Below are 19,456 nucleotides of genomic sequence, written 5' to 3' on the forward strand. Positions count from 1 at the left end.
GTTGGGGTAGATTATCTCTCTCTGGGGTTTCCAGGTGACCAGTACCCCTACATCCTTGTGATGCCCCGAGCCCTGTAGTCTTGTTTCAAATATTTTTTATTATGAAGCATATACTTGCATAGATAACCACAATAGGTGATTCAGTGCTTCTTTTACAAAATCAAACAATAAATCCTAACATGCAGCAGATAGCTGCTGATTTGTAAGTATCCTAGCAGTGGGTTTGCTGTAGAGTAACTTGATCCAGAAAATGAACTCATCACCAACTAGGAACTTTTCCAGGATGGCATAGAGGTACGGCCATTCCACCTGGTCATATGCCTTTTCCTCATCTAAGCTTAGTATTATGAAGTCCTCCTGTATTTTAGGGGAATGCATAATATTAAAAAGACGTCTGAGGTTATGAAAGGAGTTCCTCTTAGGGGATGAAACCCGTTTGATCAGTGTGCACCAGTTTACCAAATCAAGGACTGAGTCTTCTTGCAAGTATTTTAGCCAAGATCTTTTGATCTGTATTCAGTAAGGAGATTAGCCTATATGAACTAACCTCCTCTAAATCCTTGCCTTTTTTGGGATTACAGTAATAACTGCTTCATTAAGTGTTTGTGGTAGTGTCTCATCTCTATGTGCCTGATTATACATTTTAAGTAGATAGGGGGTAAGTAAATCATAACATATTTTGTACATCTCATTACCTAACCCGTCAGGACCTGGGCTCTTGCCATTTTTAAGCATTCCCACTGATTTTTTTATTTCCTCACATGTATTTTTAGCACTCAGGATTTTACAGTCACTCTGATTCAGTGTTGGTAGTTTACATTTGCTTAGAAATTCTTTTGTGTCCCTTGGAGAAGCAGTAGATTGAAACATATATAACCCCTCATAAAACTGCCCTTATATATGCCTTAAAGATTTCCCATATTTAACTTTATTTTCCAACTCCTGAGTGGAATCTGAAGTGCCTTTGTTCGCCTGGGCTAACTCCTTTAGCGTTTCATTCTGAGCTTTAACTTGTTTTTTTAACGGACTGATGGTTGCGTCATTCTCAGCTTTTAATGAGGCGATTTTCCCTCTCAATGTGGTCATCACATCAACAATCTTGTCATCAATCTTGTTGTATATCTCAGATTTAACCCAGACCAGCTAAGCGTGCAGATTTGCTAGGAAGGAAGGAAGGAAGCACCCACACGCACATTGCATCACAATAACCTCAGGCCATGCCCTTTAAATGTGCTGCAGGAAAACACAGTGCCACTGAACGAGAACCTCCACTGGTTGACCAGCAAACTCGGTTGCCACCTCCTACCTGGTGGCTTCCCAGATTAATCGCAACAATCACCCCCACTGGTGAGTCAGAACACCTCAAAGTGCAGCGATCACAGCGAGCTAACTATGGGCTTCCTCCAGCCAGGTATTGTGCTGAGTAATTGGTCGGGACGAACTGTGTTAAAGGAAGGGGGGGATGTCAAGGTGGGACTTTTTTTTTTAGCTAAGTTCTTTTTAATCAACTTGTCCTCATTTTGCACATCTGAGCAGTTTTGGGTGCATTATGTAAAAATATTTATTATGTTTGATTTTGCTGTTTTTTTATATTGCATGATTTGGACTTGCTGTGGTGTTGGTTTGGTCTGAGGACTGGGTTGATGAACGACAGCTGTCCACCACACTTCACCCCCTTCCGCTCAGGATTGGACAATGAGCAACTCTTTATTTTTTTAAGTGAGTTGACACAGGTGAGCAGGGGAAAGTACGGCAGAAAGCAGAGATTATGTGTCGGGAGGAAGGGAGCAAAGGCTTGGACGGGAATCGAGGCTGCAGCACGGACAGTCCACTGAGAGAAACCGGGCAACCAGACAGGAAATAAGGCCTGAGATGAGGAGCAGATGTGGGAGGCTGAGCTACCAGATTCAACACCTGCTAAAGAAAGCTAATGGCGCAGCAGAGAAGACGGGCAGTGGTTCGCGTAGTGAGGGGACACGCAGAGCAGGATGCCAAACATGCCAGCGGCCATATTGACCACCTCCGTTTCCACCTCCCAGGAAAAATAACAGGACAGTATCTTCTCTGAACATTTAACACGAGCATTGAACTCTGGCATTGCCATTTTAAAGGACACTCATCAGTGCTTGTTTCACTTTTCCTAACCTGCCATTTTATTATTTTATTTCGTATCCTTTGCATGGGTTTTTTTTAACAGTGAATATTTGGGTTGTTGGTATTTTAAAGAACCACACTACTGTGTGACACATGCATTGGATTTGTGGCCTGCTATGTGTAACCTCACATCAGCAGAGACTACAGAGGGACAGGCTGAGTTTGGGTATCAGCAGCATGTCACAATTAGCTCATCTTACCACTGGAACTAGTGCATTACAAACACAGCAGTTAAAAACACAGACATATATCACTAGAATTGATATACTGATTGTATCCTCAGCAGTGATGTACTACAATGGAGTGAATGTCCACAGCCCTTTGTGATGTTATCATGCAGAAAGTTAAATTTCTCATGCTGATTTACAAAGGTTAATTTACAACTACAGAAATTGTTATTTGTTATCATCACTTTACAACCTGAAAATCACTTTGACCCTAATGTGCTACCATGCCCCCATATTTTGGCAACTGGCATAAGCCAAAGTGATGTTACTTGTGGGAACATTTAAGGGAACATTTGGAGTGGCCCTGAGTTCACATTTGAAGATTAACCCTTGTTTTTTATGAATGAAGTGATTGAATGCCTGTTACTGCTCTGAACTGAGCTTGGTCTATTTATTTATGTCGCTTTGTGCCTGTACTTTGGATACACTGTAAACCATGGCCATTGTCATCTGAATATAATTTTTACTATTTCTTAACATGAGAGGCTCACCCGTGACTTCTCCTCTAGACGGGTCATCATAACAATAGTGCAGGTCCTCTGCTCCCACACCATCCTCCAGAAGTCACTTAGTGTCTCTGGCAGCGGCCCTTGTGTGGCGATGTAAGCATTTTGCTTCCTGTAACCATCAATGTAATTGGCATTGATGTAGTCGCTCCCTGGAACTCCTGCAGCAAGGGTCAAGTTGGACATTAGCAAGCAAATTAAAATGGGAACAAATCAGAAAACAGGGTGGTATTTTTACACATGTGGAACTCAGGAATAAAGGTTTGTCTAATATAAGCCTGTTGAAATAAAGGCCTGGTTCTCTCTGAATGTGAGGTAAATAAAGTAGTAGAGGAAGAAAATCTCCCAAAAGGCCTTAGTTTTTGAGATACTTCCACCGAGATAGAACATAGCCCAACCATGGTTTTTCATATCTTTTGATATATGTATTTTATGAAATGGATGGTGTCATAAAAATATTTTACTGCAAAAGTAGTTATATTTGGATCCTCCCAAAAACTGAAAATGATGAAAATGTTGGATTCTACAAAAGGGACTTCTTTTTGCATCCAATTATAGACAATTACAGATATTACAGACACAGTAAAAATGGGGCCTTACTGGTGTAAATCTGTTAAGACAATGACATTAAACATATCTAAACTGAAAAAAAAATACAAATATTTCATTCAAACATTTTGAACAAATGTGTTCATCATTTCCAACATTTGTTTCTTCTCCTAGGTAGGATACTATTTAAGTAATCACTGACTGCTGACATCATCATAAAAAAACACAAGACCATCTTGAAGTAAAAGATAATGTTTTCACACATTAGTGGCATATCTTGCATTTAAATAGCACCTAGTATTAGCGTTAGTGTTAGCATTAAAGCGTTAGCATGTTTACTTATTAATTTATTATTACATTATTAAAACTATTAAAATTTATTTCATAGGGACAATGCACATTAATGAACATCAGTGTAAAACACAATATGTAATGCCGAATTGTAGCAAAACCTCTAACATTTCAACAGTAAGCTAATCATTGTAAATTTTGTAGATGAATGCCTGTATTTTTATGGGTATAGTCTGTATTTCAAGATTCTCTTTAAGTAGATCCTGAATTCAAAAGCTATACTGCATTTTTATCAGTTTACCCAGTTACTGTTACTACAATAGTGTTTACATGAATTTAGTGCTTCCAACAAACCAGTAGAGGGATTACAAAAAGTTCTAGATTGGGCATAGTTAAGAGATGATGAGGTCCATATACATCCCTACAAAGAACTGGATTGGATTGGATTCCAAAATTCCGGTGGCTTATCATAAATTATGCAGAGCATAATAGACCACAAAGACAGCAGACAAATGGAATGAGGCTTTATCTACACTACCTGTTTTATGTGGAACAGTAAGTAGGGAGGACAACATTTGATTTAATATTGCTAGAATAAATGCAGCATGTTTTACCAATCAGTGGTGGTGAGTCCTTTTTTATGCTGCAGTCTTCTGGGGCAGCAGCATGTCAGACATAAACTGGCCAAGCCGGTCAAAAAAGACAGACCCGTCTGTGCTTGGCAGGAGTTTATTTGTCCAGTATCTGTACTTTACTTGAGTATTATTATTTTTTTTCAAACTTATGACTTTACTCCACTACATTTCTATGAAGTACTCTTATTTTGAAGCAGAGCATTTAGTCAGTGAATGAATTTTATTTTATTTTAAAAATGTGATAGACCATACACTGTGTTCATCACAGGAGAAAAAACAATCACAGCCAACTCCTACACTGTCAGTCACTTTTGAACCTGTCCGTGACAATGGTAACAATGGTTGCATTAGATAAAAATGAGGCAGAAGATTCTTCACTAGATAATTTTAGAAATAAAAAAATATTAATTTCGTTCTAAATGTTTGCTGTATTTACCAAACCAACCAAACTTTATCACTGCCATGCTGTTTTGCCATGTTTATTTTGTAACATGTTCTACAGGTAAAAATGTACTTTTGAATACTTGCGTATTTGTAAAATCAAGTGCTAATAACTTTCACTTGTATTGGAGTAATATTTGACCAGGAGTATCTATACTTTTACTCAAGTAATAGAGTCAAAGTATAGATACTTGTCCACCTCTACTAATGATTGGATGCCACCTGCATTGTTCTGTGATGATGGAAGGATGGGAAAAACCTCCAAAGCTGACCTGGCCAAGAAACTGGAGCCTGTTGTGAAAAATGAGTTCCCCTTACCTGATGTAACAGGACCATCAGCATACATCATAGATGGTATTGCATTACTTCATAGTCTGAATCAATCTGGATTTAAAACATTCAATAAGAAGTTCTGAAAAAAATTCCTTCCTTGCTATCCGATGTGGAGAAAGGCAATTGTGTTACTATGGTTTTTGATTGGTACAACCAAACAGTCTACCACTCTTGATAAGTTGTGTTATGTACTGGTTTCAACCTCCAACATGCTTGCCTCTCATTTACCCACAACAGATGATGCAGCATTAGAGCCATTTACCAAACTGCCATTTGGTGGTACAGCCATCACCATCACCAAAGGCCAGGCTTTGGAGTCCTGTGGGAAAGGGGTGACCCGTGGAGCCTGTAATTTATAGCAATCCAGCAGCACCTCAAGAAGAGTGAGACCAGACTCACTTTTACTGCAAGGACAAACAGTGTAGTCAGACGAAGGGATCTCCTTGTATTGCAGCCAGCTTGCCAGTTCTGTGCATGTGACCCTCTAGAGGGCCCCAATATAATTCTTGATGAAAGCACAGTTACCCTAGATCTATCTGTTGATTCTATTGTATCTTCAAGAAAACAAAATTTTTTGAATTAAATGTAGTTTTTTTTATTTTTCACTCTCTCTATTGTAATCTATAAAGGACAGGCGTCTCTACTGGCTGCACAATATGTTGCAGCCTGCCATAACATGAAGGACAGTGAGTCTGAGCTCAGCCCAAGACTCTTAAACTAATGTTTGAATTTCACTTCTTATATAGTTGTGCACACACACGTGTGTGGTTTATAAGTGTGACTGTGTGTACGTATGACTTTTCACATCACAGTAGTACTGTATAACTGTATATTCTGTCTTTTCCCCCCTCAGTGTTATGTTACATACAGTGTTGTACTGTTCTTTGTACTTTGGGAACATTATATCTAAACAGTCCTGCTAATAAAGCAAATTTGATGAATTTGAATTAAGATATGTTTTGTGTCCTTTTGTGTCCTCTTAACACATTTACACCAGTAGAGCCCATTGTATTTTTCACTGTGCAGTGCTGGTGAGACTAGTTACACCAGCAAGTCAACTGAATAGTCAAACAACTTGTTTGTATGTAACAGTAATTGTGGTAATGTGAATCACATTTTGTGGTATTGTATATTTTATACTTTTAATTATCTATTCAATTCCTGCCTGTATTCAGTGTTTGTTTAACGGTATGTATTTTCAAAAATAGTCAAATATATTTGTGAATTTCTTATTTCTCTGTATGTATTTCTCTGTTGCCTTGGTGAGTTGGTCATTTTTATGTGAAGAAAGCAGCTGCGGTCCCTTTTGTAGAATCCAAAATCCAAAAATGATTTTCTGTTTTGGGGAGGATTCAAATATCATCCGCGTAAACTTCTTTTGCAACAAAACATTTTTATACCATCCATTTCATAAAATAGACTTGTCAAAGATATGAAAAAACATGGTTGTGTTTGTTCTACCTCACCTTTAGAGGGCTTTAGTTCCCAGATCACCCATTGATCCCAGATCACTATTTGAGAATTTATGGTATGACTTCTCTTGAGATGTCTCTCACCATCTACAGGTGTGAGGATGACCCTGGAGTGGTCGTAGGCGATAACATTTGCATAGCGGTTCTTTGGCTTGTTGACCTCCAGGTTGGAATGCTCCCAGGTGAACTGCTGTACTGGATCAATAGACTGACACACAGGGAGAGGGAGAAACACAGAAAGGGATATACAGAGTTGGGAGGGAGAGAGCAGGTAACCATTTGTTACAAAAGTGCCTGTATTCTTTTCTGAGGTTTAAAGTCTATCAGAGTTTAGAATGCAGACCCAATGCAGAATGTGACACAGAAACTAATTCATCATCGCTCCAGCCTGTGGCTTTATAACATGAAAAGCCGTGGATGAGTTTTAAGCCCTCTGGATACACATTGGACTTTTAAAACAACCCTCTTCAGCCTTCCAACTACCAGCTCAGTGCTTGACATTAAGAAAGAACCGATCCAGTGTTGAAGGATACATGCAGGTAAGGGTTTGGGACAATGATCTTTGATGTACATTTCCCATAGCACCTCCTGGGCAGATGAGGACTTGTGCTAGATTCTATTTGTAATATAAAGCCAACCATGAAGCAGATGGGATATAGTGGGGTCTCTGCAATAATACAAGCATATAACAAGCTAAGGCCTAACACTGCTTGGGAAGCACCATGTATAGCTGTGGATATGCACTGAAACATGTTTTGACCTACATTTGAACATGTGTATGATTGAGAAGGAAAAACAGGTAATGTGATATTGAAGCATACTATATTTGAAAAACCTTTATCTGTCAGACTTAACCTTTTCACCTAAAACGAATATCTACTCACTGATTCAAATTCACTTTGTCCAATACTTATGATACTTTATGACTGGATAGTTGCAAAACTAATGACTTTGACATCAGCCTCAAGTGTACTTGTGTAATTTAAGCTGTATAGCTGTACAGTGATTTTGTAAATATTCTACACTGATTGCTTCTTTGCTCCAATTATTCAAACTACTTTTAATTGAATTTCTTCTTGATTTCGGGGCTGAATAGCTGCTCAGCCCCGTCTACAACTGATAATAATGACAATTGAGAAAGAGGTTAAATGCACATCTTATTTGGGCCGGCTAGGTAAGGCCTCTACTGCGCAACACTAACAAGCCTCTCACACTACTTCTATGCATTGACCTGCAGCTTCCCTAACAAATACACATGTATGTGCATGCACACTGTACAGTACAGCTCAACAAGTCCCTACAAATCAACAAGATATATTATCTATGCCCTCTACAATGAAAAATAGAAGCATTTTCTGATCTGACATCCCTATCAGAAAGATAAAGTGTGTGCCTTCCAAAGGCAGAAAAACCAACAAAAAAAACAAAAAACAAGACTAGATCAAAATCCTGGCATATGGCTGGACCTCCCATGGTCAAATGTAGATTTTATAACCACAATGTCAACTCACAAAATCACCAAACACATAGATTAAAGACATAGACTGTGCTGCGATTACACACAGCAAAGGGCCACAGGCACTTGGCTGTGACTAGAGGTGGAAATATAATCAGTCAGTCAGTCAGTCAGTCAGTCAGTCAGTCAGTCAGTCAGTCAGTCAGTCAGTCAGCCAGTCAGGGACATTCCAGATTATAGGGCTAGACCCACTGTTGCAGTCCAACCAAAAACAAAAAAATTAAGTGGTTAGGTTAGGGAAACTTGTTATTTGGGTTAATATAAGTACTTAAGGAAACCTGAATAGAAAAGTTCATGATGCCTAAAGAAAAAAAAGAAAAGAAAAAAAAGAAAACAGGAGCAGTTTTATGTAAACGATTTTTTGTTGAAACACCCATCCACACCCTGACCTCCTGTCTTTAACAACCTCCTTTGCCTCCATCATAATTACTGTGACTGCTAAGTAGTCTTGTTTTGTATGTTGATTTGGGGCACTTGGTTTAAATGACTGATTCTGTGATTCTGTGATTCTGTGTATTTCCTTTGTGTTATAATCAAGCAAACAAAAGCAGAATAATGATTTTCCGATTTTATGAAGTAGCTTTAACAATTTCATCCGATTTCCTCCTTTGCTTTCATCATAATTACTGTCACTGCTAGGCAGACTTGTCTTGTATGTTGTTTTGGGTTTGTTGTTTAAGGGATCATGATGATGATTACTGATATTTTGGGTACACTGACTTTCAGTTTTAACTCTAAATGTAGTACTTGCAAATCTGCCTGCCTATGTACATGACCTATTTACAGTGATGTTGCAGCGTTTTGCGATATCTGCAATTACTTTGCAGAGTGCAGTGTTGTCATAGCTAAAAAAAAAAAATACAAAAACAAGAATCAAAATTCTAAGTGTAATGGGTAATGAAGAGGGACTGAAATGGAGTGATCAAAAATGCCTGTACAATTTGTAATCTTTTCATCAGTGTTCAATACATAGTATTTGGAGAGATCCCTTCTCAGTGTGCAGATAGTGTTGGTTTTGGTTGTTTGGTTGTCTCTGATCATGTTTGACACCAACGTGCAAGCCCTCCTGTTGCACTGATAACAGAATCCAGTTTTAACTGTTGCTGCACAGCCTGGATTCCTATTGGCACTTGTGAGCAACTGGAACTTCAGCAAAGCAGATCATTGGGAAGTATTATCGATGATTGAGACATGCCACTCCTATTGCACAACTGCACAAATTTGAATTTCATGTGACCAAAGTTACCAAAGTAACTAATTACAATTTAGCAGTTAGTGTTGACTGGCACTTGAACTTATCATCATTCACCTGATACATTCAGTTAACTTCTCTTAGGTAAACAAACAGATTCCGTCCAACCTTTCTTATTTGTCCAATTCCAGTTCTCCATTTACACCTTACAACTCAAATTCGCTCAAAATAAGAATTGGATGTCAGCATCAGGGGTGAGCTAGTTGCATAGACTGCACGAGCGAAACACTCATCTGCATTTCTCTGGCTATGTTCATCCATCGAATCAAAGAATCCTCTGATACCAGAGGGACCAGGAGCTGATGAGAGGGTATCTGACTCTGATACAGCAGATTCATTTTCCCCTGGAGTGGAACTCTTGTCTGCTGCATGTTTTGAACCTTGATGAAATTTTTGGCATTTTGCAATATGCCGCTGCATTTTTGTGGCATTCTTCATGTATGACTTTCTAGAATATTGAAACATATACACAGACTTTCCTTCAAAACCGTCTTGCAGGAGGCAGAAGAAACAGTATCGCATTTGAGGTAGCTAGCATCATGATAAGCTAGCCTCTTAAATGGTCAATGAAATGGTGCTACCTAGCTTACATTTATCACCTAACTTACCAGCTAGCTAGTTACTGTATAAATACATTTTCATTTAATATTTGCAAGTTAAACATTAATACCATAGATCAAATATATTTACCCTATAATATTATCAAAACTTACTTGACTTTATGTAGTCTGTGGGCTTAAATGTGTGGCTTCAATACTCCAGGGTTCTAGAAATCATCTGTGCATGTGATGGAGGAATGCAGAGTGCATGTAGGGGGTGTGGCCTCAATAGCTCTGCAGTAAGCAGTGTGCTGTGTGCATATGATTGAGGAATTGCATAGATATTCAAGTGTACTTGCATTAAATCTGGTTCTTTTAGCCAAGATTATGCTACAATATATTTTCCCCAAAAATATTTCAGTTCTCTGATAAGGGCCAACCTTCAGTTTTGTAAATTTCCTGTTTATTCCCGTTTATTCCCATGGAAAGTTTCTGACTTTGAAAATTCCTGGAATTTTGCAACCCTAGTCAACACTACACTTTGGCGATGAGTGAACCTACGTGTTTTTTTACCTCCTTTTGTTGCCTCTCTTTGCTGCCTCAACATGGCTGGAAACGTACTTTTTTGCCATGCCTAAGAGAACGTGTGGATGCAGATTTTCAACAATTACTTGCTGGTTATAAATGCAACAGGAAATGCTTGGCCTGAGCCATGGAAGAGAGCTACTTTACTCCAGTGCCTCAGATCCAAGGGACAACGGATATTTTACTCATTGCCAGATATAGGTGACGCCTCTGCTGTCACTGCAATAGAGAAACATTTCACACCCAAGTTAATGTTGTCGTGGAACAGCATGCTTTCATACAGCGAAGACAGGCACCTAATGAGACTATTACACAGTATGTGGCTGTATTACGGGACTTTGCTTCAAAATGCGGATTTGAACTAATTGAACATGTGACCAATTTCAGCATCAGGGAAAGGCTTTTGCTCAAACCAGATCTGACACTGGATAAAGCCATAACATGAGTGATGTCTGCAGTTCAACAAGCCAAAGCAATTGCAGCAGATGGCAGTGTTCCAGTCCAAGCTGTACAATCCCGCCCACTTGCACCTCCCAATGTCACTGCTACATCTCAGTCTCATAGTTGTTTCAGGTGTGGCTCTGACAAACATTTGGCTAATTCCCCTCAGTGTCCTGTAGCCAAAATAACCTGTAAGTCGTGCCACAAAGTTGAACATTTTGCCCATGTTTGTCACTTATCCAAGACCAGTGATGTAGGTGAGATACAGCTACCTAAACTGACTGTGCTATACTTAAAAGACCCTTGCCATGCACCAGAGACACTTAAGTACAAAATTAATATCCATATACCTGCTTCTCTTGACAACAAGCATGAACTGGTTGTTGATACAGGCTCTGCAGTGTCAATTTTGCCATACTGCATCTATGAACAGTACTTCAGTGACACACCACTGCTCCACCTGTAAATCAGCTCATGACCTATAAAAAGACAATAATCCCTGTGCTTGGCTGCCTGCAAGTCAAAGTGAGTAGAGGAGTCTTAACCACCTCAGCAATGTTCTTAGTGGTGAAGAAGGGCACCCCTCTCCTAGGAAGAGATCTTATGGCTGCCTTAAACATATACATGTCCTTCCTCCTGTGTTGACCATGACCTCTGCACCTACTTCCTGCATCCCTGCTGCTCCTCACATAAGCTGTGCAACTGCTTCACCTGCTCCTGTGCTGGCCACAACCTTTGCACCTGCTTCCTGCATCCCTGCTCCACCTGACATCAGCTGTGCACACAACTTTGTGCATAAGGTAAAAATTTACCCTACTGTCAAACAAGTACACCAGAAACTATGACGCCTGCCTTTTGCTCTAAGCAGCAGAACTTGACTGCTTCCTGAAATCTGGTGTCATTGAAAAAATTGATGCATCACCCTGGGTTTCACCTATTGTGGTCACAGGACGGAAAACTGGTGGAATACGGATGCGCACAGATCTTTGTGTACCAAATAAAACTGTGGTCACAGACTGCTACCCCCTGCCGCATGTAGATGAACTACTCGCAAACCTACAAGGTGCAAAGATGTTCTCTACAAGTGATCTGGCTAATGCATACTAACAGTTGCCTTTCCATGAAGATAGCAGAGACCTCACAGCATTCATTCTTTTCAGATCCTGCAGAGTTCCCTATGGCCTGGCGTCAGCCCCCTAAGCCTTCCAGAAAATGATGGCTGACATCCTCAAAGGCCTCCCAGGTGTCCAAAATTATTTGGATCATCTGATCATCTATGGCAGCACCCCTGCTGAACATGACCACAAGCTCGATACCGTCCTCCAGAAGACAGGCTGGACTGGTGATCATTGACAATAAATGTCACCACAAGAAGCCCTCCCTACGCTTCCTAGGTCATACCATACCATACCATACCAGAGTGGAAATACTCTACTGTTGAAAAAGAAGCACTTGCCTGCGTGTGGGCTGCAGGAAAATGGAGAACATACCTGTGGGGACGTTGTTTTACTCTCCACATAAACCACCAAGCATTAACAACACTGCTCAGCCAAAAAGGAATCGGTCAGGCCGGAATGCGTGTTGCTTGCCGCTCCGCATGCATGCTCTATTTTGATTACGATATCAACTACCGACCAGGCTCCCAGAATTATACAGCTGATTGCCTCTCGTGCCCTCCTGTGCCTGTGCTGTCTGACTCCACACTAGATGCAGAACCTCAAGTGGTGTCACAGATTTCTGCTACTCTCCTTACGGTGCACATTGATCACGCTTGCACATGATAGTCACCAAGGGATTGTTCGCACAAAGCAGCGCCTACGAGACTTCTATTGGTGGGCAAAGACTGACTCACAAGTACAATCTCGCATCGCTTCATGTGTACTATGTGTGCCAGTCTAATGATAGAAGAGCCTGTACTCACCCTGCTCTTCTGCAACCTGTCCTGGGGCTGATGGGCCATGGAAGAAACTTGGACTTGATATTGTTGGAGCCTTTGACACAGCTGTTCCTGCTTGCAGGTATGCCATCACACTAACTATTATTCCAAGTGGCCTGAGCTTGCCTTTTCACATACTGCCACCACTGTGGAAGTTATTCACTTGCTGACCTCCGTCTTCAGTCATCATGGTAACCCAGAGGACATCGTCACTGACAATGGTCCACAGTTCACTATTGAAAATTGTGCCACTCAGAATATGCATTTGTCGGGACTCATTCAAGAGACCAGATGTTTCTTTGCTCCACAGACAAAGGAACTCGCCTCCCCACAGTTCCTCACTGTTCACACCTGGGGATAACCCTCCCCCACGGACCTCACTTACCAGTCAGTATTGGTCAGTGTGTGACATGTGACCCCCCAGGGTGTCACCAAACAAAACCAGATTTCCTTCTTGGCTGTCTTTTCTCTTTTCGGCTTGCTCAGGAGAGCATGTCATAACCTGCACTATCTTGGGTGAAAGCTGAGATGATTGTGGTGACTTAATTGTTACAGTTAAAACAGTTAACAAGGTTCAAAGTATTACTGGTTATGCACTAGACATATTATTGAAAGCTAAATAAAGAGTAATTCTTCTTTTTACATTGATGTGCACTGTTTACATGTTTAATGTGCATTGTGTAAAGCTACCTTATTTCCATTTCCTGTGCTAATGGTACCTTAAGAATATTTAGGTATATTTGTGTTTAGCTACATAGTACAAGTACAGTCTTACCTTATTGTAGAAGGATTTTGCTTATTATGATTGCCTTTACTGCTGGCATTTACTTTATGTGAGAGTGTTATCTTTTACAGAAAGAGGAGATGTTGTCTTCAGTCATTTATGATTTCTAATTTATACCACTAGGCGACACTGTTGTTAAACAGGTACTAGCTGAGATGCTGTACATACAGAGTTAGACAATCAAGATGGCGACTTCTGAATGTACGATGCGGTGCTGCTACAGAAAGTGAAGTTTTGTAATGCCATTATCCGCTGAAGTAAACAGCATTTGTTCTGAGCTCCGGCCTTCTTTTATTCATCTGTCAACACTACAATATGCAAAAATAAACAAGTTATCGGTGCAGTTCTTTAAAATTCTTAGTTCACTATGTCCCTCTCCCTGGTACAGTCACTTATTCTAAATATAAACTAGAAACTAGTAGACTAGAAAACATGTATAATGTGGCTTAGTTTCCTTTGTTGTTGCCTGCTCTTGTGATAAAACTAGAAATAGTGAGTACTTAAGAAGACCATTGTGTCTGTATGAACTGATCATTTTGTAGAAATCTGTTGACTATTAAACATTTGCATGAGTGTAGGGGTATTAAAATTAATCCGTAAGTAAGTCAGAGATGTGCTACTTTGCTTAACTTTTTGGGTCACTGGGTTAGACACATTTTGGATGCAATTGATATGTGACTCACACTTCTTGCTTCTTATGTAGTGAGAGAATAATCCTGAAATGTCATAGTGATGTTGTCAGTGTTGTCATCATGGATCTTCCAGGTTTGTTATTTGAAGGACATTGGTGTTTACCAAGGAGGGAGGGTCTAGACAAAAAGGTGTTTTAGAGGTGGGAAATAGACGATCCGGTATTTTTGGAGCTTGATTCATGTTAGGTACAAAAAGTCAGGATTTTTCAGCCGCTGTTGCATGAACTTCAATCATTTTTATTTGTCTCTTGAAAGTCCCACAATTTCTGACCACCACTTCTATGAAATGGAAGGAAGCATAGCCAAGCCATAGTATTAGCATTTTCTTGACTTACCAAAGGTGATAGTATGGACTTTTTTTCTTATTTCCCATTTTTATGACAGCAAATGCCAAATAAAACAAATAAATAATTTATTTATAATTATATCTTCTTGTCAGAGTAAAACACCTCTGAAACAGCAACTCATGAACTGATGTTTAGACTCATGTCTGTACATGAGTCTAAACATCTCAGGGAAAAGTGAAATGTTTAGACTGGATGTTTAGATGGCAGCTCTGTAGATGACTTGTCGTTACAGAATTTAAGCGCAGCATTAGTAAAAAAGATGCTGCTAGGTATGCATGAATTCTTTCCTTCTTTTCCAAGAATAATATTTGACTGCTTTCACCTACTGTAAAAGCCATTGAGAGATTTTGGCTCGTTCATGTCCTATAAAGGAAGGTAACTGCATTTAAAGTGGTGAATTTCCAAGCAGATAAACCAATACAGATTTGAATGTTTGGGAAACCACATCTCAAATAAGAAGTGCACTTATTTTCTATTCACTTCTCCTTTTCTCTTAAAGGAAAAACCAACATAGAATGTCTTAATGAGGTGTTGGGCATCCATGTGCTGCCAGAACAGCTTCTATGAACGGTAGTGTTCAGCTGGGTGATATATGGTACCTGCAAAGGCCTTAGCATATGATTCACATTATTTCATACTAATCAGAGCTCACCTATCCAAAAGTCTGAGACCACCTTCCTATTCACTTAAATGGACACAATGATTATACATTAAATCTTAAGACCAAGACTTGTTTCCAATGTGGGCGTCGATGTAAAGAGAGTAACTATGCAGCTCAGGTAAGTAAAATATCAGGTAAGAAAACATTTATTCATTTGCTTTAACATTTATGTATGTTAATACTGCTTCATTTTCATGTGTTAAAGTGAAAAGCTAACCGTGAAAAGCTAACCACGCACTAGCCATAATAGCATTTTTTTCAATGTAGAAAAGCTAATTTTACTGTATGTGTTAATGTTGTTAAATGGTTTAAAGCTTAAATGAACTCAGCATGAGAGGTAAATGAATGAAGTGAATGAGTAAAGTGACTGAGAAAACTGTCTTGTACACACTTGTACACTACAACGCATTGAGGAACAGAAGTCCACCGCACAGCTATTACTTGGTCTGGACTGTTGTTTTCAGCCTACCACTCTTGGTTCTAATCACCCAGTTCCTCATTGTTCACCCATGTTCCAGATGACAACCCAGGGATTTGTGAGTAATATCTAACATTCTATTTTGTTAAAAAACATATCAGTCGTTCCACAATGCTGTTAGACAATTTAGGCTAATTCTGTCCTTGATTAATTAATGTTTTATTCAGTTAATACCAAGCAATACACCATGAATGAATGAATCCAAGTTTATGTTAAGTTCTATGTGCTTCTATACAGTATAGAATATATACAGTTAATTATACTGTTTGCCATGTTTTTAAAAAAAAAAAAAAAATCCTGATAAGTCCAACAGATTGAATGATACTGCTCTGATCATGGGTACTATCTTCATCTGTGGTGTTCCTTAAATAGTTATGAAATAAGTAGAATAAAGTAATTTGATAAACATGACCTACTCTGTCTATGTCCAGTCTGCTGAGATCAAGAACTGCCTGGCGAGATGCTGTAATGCATTGTGGGGTTTTTAGTATCAACAACTTCACTTCAGGCCTTCCTTTGGCCTTGCAGGTAGCACTCTTCTGAACATACATATTTACACCTGATATAAACAGATTGATTTACTCACTGGTGTTAAATATCTTTGGTTTGATCTGAAGTTAATGTAAACATTGATGTGTTTAGGGTAGATGGCAGTCACTGTACTAGAACTCTCCCCATGAAGTATGGTGTGCAGTTACTGATCTCAACAGCATGGAAGTTATTAGTATGAATATTCTTTGGTGTGTCCAACTGTATTTAACACAGCCAAGGACCCACATCAGTGCATCATCTGTGAGATCATGATAATGCTGAATATATCCCCAGATGGTGGGGTACAGAATTAAATGCACGGACAAGTAGGCAAACAGACCAAGACTTGACCATGCAGCAGTGGTTCATCTTCAACTCCATCTCCATCCAGAAAAGCAAAGGAGGATGAGGCTGTTTGTAACACAACCCTGTGTGCGAGCTCTGCTCCCCGAGAGGGACACTGACTTCCTTTTCAGAGGAACCCCACCAGAGAACATTCTTCACTGAAGACATATGATCACAACAGAGGAGGGCTGGGGAGCCATCTTGAAAGGGCAGGATAATGAGGGCCATGTGACAACCCCCTTAGTAATCAGAACACAAATATGTGCTGGGACTGATGGCTAATCACCTTGCTTACATGTCTTTTGTCATTTATACACCATAAGCATGTGCTAGTGAGGTCAGACCATATAAATCTTTATGTAAATATAAATATAAATATAATGTAGATGTAAATCTTTGGGTGTAATGAAGTCACTACATTGTATCCATGTAGCAAAGGAGCTACCTGACATGGCATTACCTCGAATAGCCTGTCTGAATGCAAACCACATCTCAAGTATAGAAAACAGGGCTGAACAGGACCTTTCCCAGGAAAGTGGTTATTACATCAATGTAATGTTTGATACAGGCTAGCCCAGGTCGATCTTTTTACATCCCTTCCTGGAATGGTACTTCTTTGTGGATCAGGGGGCTGTTTGGTCACAGGAATTCTTTTCCTTCTCTCCCTCTGATTCTCTGGGAAAGTAAGGTCAGGACATAGTTTTGCTGGCTTCTAGCTGGCCAGGAAAGCCATTGTTTCCAGACCTAATCTAGCTGATACAGGGTCTACCATGGTAAGTGCCATCCCAAATGTTGCAACTGCAGTTATGGGTCTGAGATGTAATCTGTTAACTCAGATTACACATCTCCTGTAGTCTCAATTGGACCAAGTCAAGGTAGTTGGTACAAATAGGGTTTATGTTCACACCATTTCACCATCAATGGCTTGCGTCCTTTAGTGTGTCAATTATTTAAGGTAATTGCAAGGCTCAACCCTTGCAACAGGCAAGACACCCAGCTGTATGAAGCATGATGAGAGTAATCAGTTAGTCAAACTTGTCTAAAAGACAATTTTTAACTTCAAAATTTGGACAAAACTGATCTTATTTAATTTGGCCCTAAACACCTTAGACCCAGATCTACTTGTGGTTCCTAGAGTTTCTAAGAGTAGAATTGGAGCAGAGGTTCAGCTATCAGGCTCCTCTCCTGTGGAACCACCTGCCAGTCTGGCTTCAGGAGGCAGACACCCTCTCTACATTTAAGATCAGGCTTCAAACTGTCCTCTTTGACAAAGCTTATAGTTAGAGCTGGCTCAGGTGAGCCCCTAGATATGCTGCCATTCCCCTAGACTGTGGGGGGAACTCCCATGATGCATTGAGCACTCTCTCTCTCTGCATTTACATGATACTACTTCATGTATGATATTATATATTTCAAATTTTTTCTCTCCCCTAGTGTGTGCTTCTCCTCTCTGTCTCTCTTTCTGTCATTCTGCAGGTATCTCTGATCCTGGATTTGCAGGATCCAGATATGCCACTACAACACTAATTCTAATCATTACAATGTTAATAACTCTGAGGCATTTAAGGTAAGAGCGAGTGTGGGAAGTTCCTGGTGTCATGGACATTAACATAAGGTCTCAAGAATATGTCACACCGCATTGAGGTCCAGTTGGGGTTTTGTCCTGTGCACCCCAGCTCTTCGTCACAGCGTTCCTGAAGTTTTGTGTTCTTCTTCCTCCAAGTGAGAGTTTTTGAGTTGTAAGTTTATTTCCTAGTTTTGGTGTCATAGTTAAAGATTGCCTTTTGTTTCCTCCATGTGGAGTGATCTTTTGTTTACTTACCTTTTATAGAGTAGAGCCTGGAGAGTTTTTATTTACAGATAATAGTTTAATAATCCATTGTGTTTTCCTCCTTAGTGGAGTGATTATTATTTTGATATTTTTTATAGCCTCATATATAGTGAGGGCTAGGTTGATAGCCTATTTATTTCTCCACTTGGAGGCGTTCTGAAGAAACAATAAAAAACTGTCAATTGAACCCTGCATCTGTGTCCTGAGTCCTTGCCTGGTCGTGACAGAATAAGTGGAATGAGGATTATCATTATATTACATATTTAGACCATAATCACGACCATCCTTCAGTCTCACAGATCCATAGTTACATTCATAACTTAAAAATAACAACTGAATTATCAATAATAGAAGAATTAATTTAACACAACATATTATGGCATTTTACTGTGCTAAATAAGTAAACATGGATTGAACTCTATACGTTGTTTTCCACATCTCCCAACTACAAACAGAATTTGTAATGAATCTGAAATAATTTTAGTTTACCTAGAAGATAGGAGAATAGAAGTATTATAGAACAGTATTATATAACCAACCTAATTTGAATACAATTGTGATGCAGGTTATGGCCTCAGATGACTCACCTGGTCTTTCTCTAATTGAAATTAAAACAATGCAAAGAATAATGGAGATAACTGTCTGCTTCAAGGCTAGATTGTGAATGGGGGAATCAGACTCAAGACTGATCTATCAATGAAAAATGCATACAAGAGCAGCTATAGCTCTAGCAGCTCTTCAGTTCACTGGGGAACTTGTTTTGTGAAGGTGTCAACAACTATAAAACAGGATTTGGAAAATCCTATCTAATACTCTTGACATAATCAAAACGCAATCAATTTAACTTCACAAAACGATCTCACTCATTTTAGCCAAAAACCAAAAGTCTTTGGTTACAAAGCACATATTG

General features: G+C 39.5%; 1 protein-coding gene across 2 annotated transcripts in view; it reads right to left on the bottom strand.

The window, feature by feature from the left end:
* Positions 1–19,456, bottom strand: part of LOC111231856 (receptor-type tyrosine-protein phosphatase F-like) — a 76,602-nt gene that overhangs the window by 13,149 nt on the left and 43,997 nt on the right. For both annotated transcript variants that reach the window (XM_022759113.1, XM_022759112.1), the window contains exons 7-8: positions 6,693–6,816; positions 2,873–3,048 (exon numbers count right to left, since the gene is read on the bottom strand). In XM_022759113.1, coding sequence (XP_022614834.1) covers positions 2,873–3,048; positions 6,693–6,816 — 300 coding nt within the window. The remainder of the gene's footprint in view (positions 1–2,872; positions 3,049–6,692; positions 6,817–19,456) is intronic.

Source organism: Seriola dumerili, unplaced genomic scaffold, assembly GCF_002260705.1.
Source record: "Seriola dumerili isolate Sdu_G_001 unplaced genomic scaffold, Sdu_1.0 BDQW01000319.1, whole genome shotgun sequence".
In the NCBI taxonomy this organism is placed as follows: Eukaryota; Metazoa; Chordata; class Actinopteri; order Carangiformes; family Carangidae; genus Seriola; species Seriola dumerili.